The sequence below is a fragment of the Manduca sexta genome, chromosome 12 (genome assembly GCF_014839805.1).
Source record: "Manduca sexta isolate Smith_Timp_Sample1 chromosome 12, JHU_Msex_v1.0, whole genome shotgun sequence".
Taxonomy (NCBI): Eukaryota; Metazoa; Arthropoda; class Insecta; order Lepidoptera; family Sphingidae; genus Manduca; species Manduca sexta.
Genome location: NC_051126.1, coordinates 10,311,021 through 10,317,760, shown reverse-complemented (window position 1 = coordinate 10,317,760; position 6,740 = coordinate 10,311,021). Strand labels below are relative to the sequence as shown.

Genomic DNA, 6,740 nt, shown 5'->3' with positions numbered 1-6,740 from the left:
AACTTCATACATTAACCGCTAGAGTCGAATGCAAGATATGAATGGACCAATCAGAAAAAACATTTCGATATGGTTATAAATGAGTTATTTTGTTTGGTTTATTCTAAATTTCGGGAGCTAAAGTGATAAGGGCTAAGTATATAATTTCATAACTAACGGAACTAATTGTGGCCTAACACCATCAATCAATGCAACACTGTTTTGAAAAAAAAAACAATTGGTGAGCTAACTCCCACATCAAGATTGATTAAACAATATTTAAAATTTTAAATAGACGTAACTGATACACAAAACCTACGTGAAAATTTACCGAAACACTGAAGACAATTTTGCATACAAATACACAAGAATTGGGAAACTGTAATTAACTGCGTGCACGCTTGAAATAACCAGCCGTATGTTTCACACTTAAATCATCAGGCTGTAACGAACCGACGAAGGCTGCGAACATGTTTATTAGACAAGCGGCTCTGCGATATATCTGGTAATTTTCCTACATTCTCCTTAACTAGGTACTCGGAGCTAATTTGCTGCGGTACCTCTGTACACAAACCTTTATACAAACTTATGAAAACATAATTATCACTGTGATATAGGTCTGTTTTGTTATCACACAGTTACATAACTAATATAACACAATGACTAATACAACGTGTAAAATAAGATATCTTTGCTACAATTATATATATTTTGCTACATTAATAGCAGCTTCAAAACTTCAATGAGTTTTGAAATTATAAAAAGAACTTTAAACCAATGTTCGATGTTTAAAAATTGTTTTTCTTTTTATTTTATTAAAACAACAAAATATTTGAATTTAGAATTTTTGCTACGTAAAAATATGTTACGTCTTAGAACTATCTAAATTCTAAAGCATCCGTCTTGCTTCTCCAACGAATGGTGTGTCATATTTCTCGAAGTATCGCCTCACACGCCTGTCTCCATTCCTGTACTCCATTACTACTTTACCCAACTGTTCTATCAACTCTAATGTGCTGGTGCTTATTGAAGTCTCATGTGTGAAACCGAAAAATGACGACCTCTCCGATTCCAAAACGTCTGAAATCTAACAAATCATATTAAATTAAGTAGGTAATACACACACTGCCTTTTGCCCCAAAGGGGTAGGCAGTGACGTAACTGATGCACCCACGTTCGAGTGTATTCCGTCCCATGATATCGTAAGGGGGCGGGCCTATCTCCATACCGGTCACAAATTCCAGGCTCCGGGCTGATACTGAGATACTAAGTAGAAAACCCAATACCGCTTTGCACCCACCGGGTATCGAACCTGAGACCTCAGCACTGCAATCTTATATTAATACAACTACGCCACCGAGGCAATGTAAAATGTTATGTTTGTAGAATCACTACAATTCATCAGCTTCGATGCCAGACAAAGCGGTCCAATGTCGTCCAACTTTTAAAATAATATGAAAACTACGAATTATTGGACTTCCGGCAGTTCGGTCATGAAATGCTTTCAATTGGAGTTCACTGCATTGTTTTTGATTTACTTCGACCGCGGAGTCTATTCCAGTTTGTAGCTTTCGAGGTCTAATCGACATTTGAGTCATAGCTGGCTGAAGTACGAATCAACTACATAAAATTTAAAAATACGCTTTTTTTCTGAATAATAAAGATTACATAATGTTAAATCGTGGATGTTGAACCCTGCATCGCCTCATGATTTTTAAGAAGCAGGAGTAACCGTCATGTCATGCCAGGCCTACGACCTTGCCTTTATCGCTGGGCAAATGGACTTTTTGTAATTCGTTGAGCTAAGAATTACAAAAAGTCCATTTGACAAAGGAAAAAGACAAAGGTGAACAGTAGGTACCTGTGCAATTTTTCACCCTTCAATGAACTTTTTTAAACAAATACTTCAGTGTCTGATGTAGGCATATTTTTTTGTAGAAGAAACACGTTTTCCTTTACGTAAAATTTTAGAGGATTTATAAAATAACCACACGTTTTTATTCGTCTGATTAAAAAGCCTGATGGAGTTAAATGTCTACGAAAACCATTTGTACTCACCGTTAGAGAAATTAGTAAAGAAATAATCAATGCGATACATTTCTTTTTTTGTAAAACCATTGCATATTATTTAGTGTGGAAACATTATTTTTGCTATAAACACAAAATCATATTTCACGTTTGAACGTCTGAAATGAAAATATTACTCATTTTTATAGCCCTTGCAATTTATTGAAAATGAAATTTGATATCGTAAAATGCAAATCAAGTAGGTAAGTATATAAATATATTTCCATATAAAAACATCTCAATAGGTCAGAATGGATTATAGTAAATTGTAAAATGTGCAAATATTCTTCACATTCCTATTAATCTGCCAAAATATTTAATAAAAAAATACCACTAGCAATTAGATTCGTAGAAATAAACAATTCAAATAATATTTTAGGTACTTAAAAAATTATAAAACGAAACAAATCGTTATTACATTTCCTTGTTTTCATAATTTTATGATTAAGAATAAAACACAGCGATAGCCTAATGATGGTATAATGATATATAAAAAACAAAAAATAATCTTAAATCTTTATTTACAAAAATATTTCTATCACATGATACAGCCAAATGTCATTTATAATTATCTATGTTATACAAAACAATATTGTGATAGCGGTATGGATGTTTAATGTTAATTCGAATACTGTATAAATGTTAAACATAATAAAAATATTTCATTTACTCTTTCGAGTTCATAAAAGTCTCTCCAAAGTACAAAATACTTAATTGCTGCATGTTATCCCTCAACCGTGAGCAAAGTGTTCGCGTATTGGAATTCCGGGCTGTTCTCATATTCCGACATGTCCAGGGCTACTTCGCAACTTTCGCGGACGACACGCCTTGGATCATTCAAATATCTGTAAAAAGAAAATATTACTTAATTAATACTTACTCTACAAATATTACTATACTTGCCAAAGATCAATGTGTACCCAAAACATTTATCTTTGGCAAGAATAGGAATAAACAATCAGATCTAAATCATAAACACTTATAAATGTGAAAATATCTAGCTGTCTGCCTGTCTCTGTTAGGCTCTCACGGCAGAACCAATCAACTGATTTCAATGAAACTTGGTACTTATTGAAAATAGTTTTAGCTTGTGGAAAGTTCATTAAGGGTACTTTAATCAGGGAAAATATCTAGTCGAAAATTACATATGATAAAATAGATGTCTTTATTTGTGTAAATGTGATAATCTCTGCAACTACTTCACTGATCAATGATTTTTTTTACTAATTGAATACTAAATTGTCACTGAATCCATCCTGTAGAATAATATGTTGCCTTTAGGCTACTTCTTAAGCCAAAAACTGACTTTTACAGAAGCAAAGCTGCAACTATAAACAGGTCATTATTTATAACAAAATGTTCTATAGCATTTAAAACCACTGTTGGACAACTGTTTGGAAGATTGTCTAAAACATAACTAGATATAATGATTCGCTTTTTCGAAATAACCGCTTTATAAGTGACAATGAGTCTCTTTATCCAGATAACTGCTTTATAATCATGGTAGTAAGACCTACCTCTCCTGGACTATCTACTACAGCAACATAAATAAATAAATAATATCTACCGAGACTAATTCTCATAATTTAGGCATCTTTACAATTCCTGGATAAATGTAACCTATAATATATTAATCCAGAACTATCTATTTGCCATATATAAAGTCCCATTTCAAAATTTACCCTATCCAAACATCTTTACAAAATTTTACATTATAATACTCAGATGATATATAATAAAAAATTACAATTCTGTCTTCCCTGAAATCTAGGAATTATTAAGTGAATTGAATTGCATATATTATTGTATATAAAAAAATATCCTCATGTATGTTCCGGATAAACTCAAAAACGAATGAGTTCAATTTAATTTTTATGTAATCTTCAGATAAGTCCAGTAGTTGTCTTGTGAAGTCTGGTAACAAACAAACCACCAGAAGTTATCTGGCGATAAATATGCAACCCGTAAGAAGTTAATGTGGATAGTATTTAATATATTTCTGGCATTTTCTACATTTACTTTCAATGTACATAAAAAAATTCATGATTCAGTCACCTTTTCAGGAGTTCAGTACACTCTTCAGTGGCGATGGAACCCAGTGCTTCAGCAGCCTCGTGTCTCACCATCTCATGCTCATCGGTGTCTTCAAGAGTGGACTTCAGGAATGGTACACTCCTCTCGTCTTGCATCTGACCAAACACAAATGCAACTTCATGACGGAATAATGCACTTCTTGCTTTGAGGCCTGAAATATACAAAATGAATAAATATTCAGTATTTGTGTGATATGAACAGTTATTTTGAGAAGGTAATTTTTTATATCATTGGGATATTTAGGCATCATCACATACAATATTGTTGAGGACAATGCAATACTGTGTTAGTGCCACAAACTTGTGTATTATTTATTAAAAGTTTGGTATAATATGTCACTATCCCTAATGATGTTTCTACATGATACTGGAATGCAATATGTAATGTTTTATGTTTGTAATATGTATATGTGGGTTTACCACAAGTAAAATACTTATTATTTATTTACAATAGCTTAAAATATACTGTATTATTTCACCTGTATACTACAATATTCCATTCCATATACTTGTTAAAAAAAGGTATTTATTAGCCAATATAATCAACAAAAAAATAAATAAAATATAATAAATCATCAACCAACCTTCACCCAAGGCATTGATGCTCTCAGTTGTACCCAAGTTCCTCAGGCTAAACATAGCTCTGTACCTCTCAAACAAAGGTTGAGACTCATCCATGTATATCCTTCTCAGGTTTTCAACATTTTCATCAGCACTGGGCGGGGCTGGATCTACTGAAGAGTACAGGCTTTTGGATAAGTTCTCCTTTGAGCTGTCATTGGCGACCCAGTCTAGCCTTTGTAGGGCTATCTGGCAGGTTTCAGCTACCTCAATAGCTGGGTCATGCTGGTATTTCTCTAGGATTTCACGAAGGTTTGGATCTCCGATCGCACCAAGAGCTTCACCTGAAATTTAATGATAGTAAATATGTAAGTATTTTTAAAAGTTAAAATTTTTCAGCCATTAATCTAACAACATCACTAAAACATATATTATTTGAATGCAAGAGTTAAAATAATTCTTTTATAGGTAATCAATTGAATTACTCTAAAGATCAACATTATTTATATAAATAAAATTATATTATAAAATTGTGGGTTTAAATGTCCATTGTATCAAAATTTACAAAAAAATTGTGGGGACACAGTATGCACAGTATCATAAATGAAATAACTACCATTTAGAAATCATTTTATTAGTGAAATGCACAGTGCACACATTACTCAAGTGGTATTAAAACAAATAATGTTACAAGATAACGGATCTTAGCACATGAATTAGTCATATGGGAAAAACATCTTAACATCATCTTTAGTATAGAGAATAGTTGCTTTTGATTATTCATCAATATTTTCCTTGTCCAACATTCAATAATTTATTGGTTAGACTTCAGAATAAATCCATACTAATGTACTACTTAAAGTGTACCTACTTAACTATGTTCACCTCGATATGGAATTTAAGTGGCGTTTGATAGTAATTAGTCATGTTTTATCGCGTACGTGCAGGTTTTTAAGAGATAACACGTACCTGCCTCATGCCGCACTATGGGGTCTTGGTTGTGATTTTCTAGAACATTCCTTAGTATTGGAATAGCCCTTTTATCCTGCATTTGGCCCAAACAATAAGCTAACTCATGTTTTAAAAGCACCGATTCGTCGTTAAAACATTCACTGATGCATTGAATAGCGGCTTCACCACCCAAGTTCCGGAGAGTAAATAAAGCTCGGAATCGCTCCTTCAAGGGCCTGGCTGGATCGTTTAGCACTTTTCCGATATTTTGTATCACTGCATCACTTACGGCCATTATTATTCAATCTATTATATGAGAAATGCAAATAAATTTCGCACACAATGCTTGCTGCTTCCGAAGATATTACACATGTGGCACTGACAGCTGACAACTGACAGTGTTTATTAAATGACGCTGTCATTTTGACAGAAATGTTACCAGTGATGAAAACATTTAAACGAACCACAATCTTGGCAGCATCCATATATACATACTACGTATCTTCGCAGTCGAATTATGACCTTGTCTAATCGGCCTTTTTTACAGAAGACCAATGAAACTCATGCATTGTGATTCCTGTAATAAATGTTCCAATCAAATTAGTTATTGGTTAAAATTAACCTCTGGGGGAACTGTATGCATAAGCATAGCTCTATCTCTAGTTTTTTTTATTACAAACCCCGCAGCCAACACCGAGCGAAACCTGCGAACGGTATACTGATTCCCCCGGCTTAGCGATTATAGTGAAAGTGGGAAGAGCAAAATTATGAAGGAAGTGTTGAGGAAAGAGAAAGGACCATCTTAAAGTGGACGGAGCGGAGAAGGAAGGAAAATGTTCGCGAGTCCCTCATAGGCCTCAATCTGAACTGACAACCATGAGATATACACATTTGACTATGTTTCTAGGGCCGCGACAAATGTCCCCTCATACATACATGGGCGTGCATTTGGTGTGGAGACCTAGCGCACAGAGGGGTGGGGGGGGCTCTATCTCAGCTGCCTAGCCTAAGGAGCGGGAAGGGGTACTTTTGGGTTATGCATTGCACTTACTCCTAAATGTCAAGGGCCAAAGTAGCCTACTACAACCA

At 34.1% G+C, this 6,740-nt stretch overlaps 1 protein-coding gene across 1 annotated transcript; it reads right to left on the bottom strand.

The window, feature by feature from the left end:
* Positions 1–2,549: 2,549 nt before the first annotated feature.
* LOC115443630 (deoxyhypusine hydroxylase) lies at positions 2,550–6,048 on the bottom strand. Its single transcript, XM_030169104.2, has 4 exons — positions 5,670–6,048; positions 4,724–5,044; positions 4,102–4,291; positions 2,550–2,891 (listed from the first exon to the last, which is right to left on the bottom strand). The coding sequence occupies exons 1-4, from the start codon at positions 5,944–5,946 to the stop codon at positions 2,771–2,773; spliced, it is 909 nt and encodes a 302-aa protein (XP_030024964.1). The 5' UTR covers positions 5,947–6,048; the 3' UTR covers positions 2,550–2,770.
* Between the last annotated feature and the right edge of the window lie 692 nt (positions 6,049–6,740).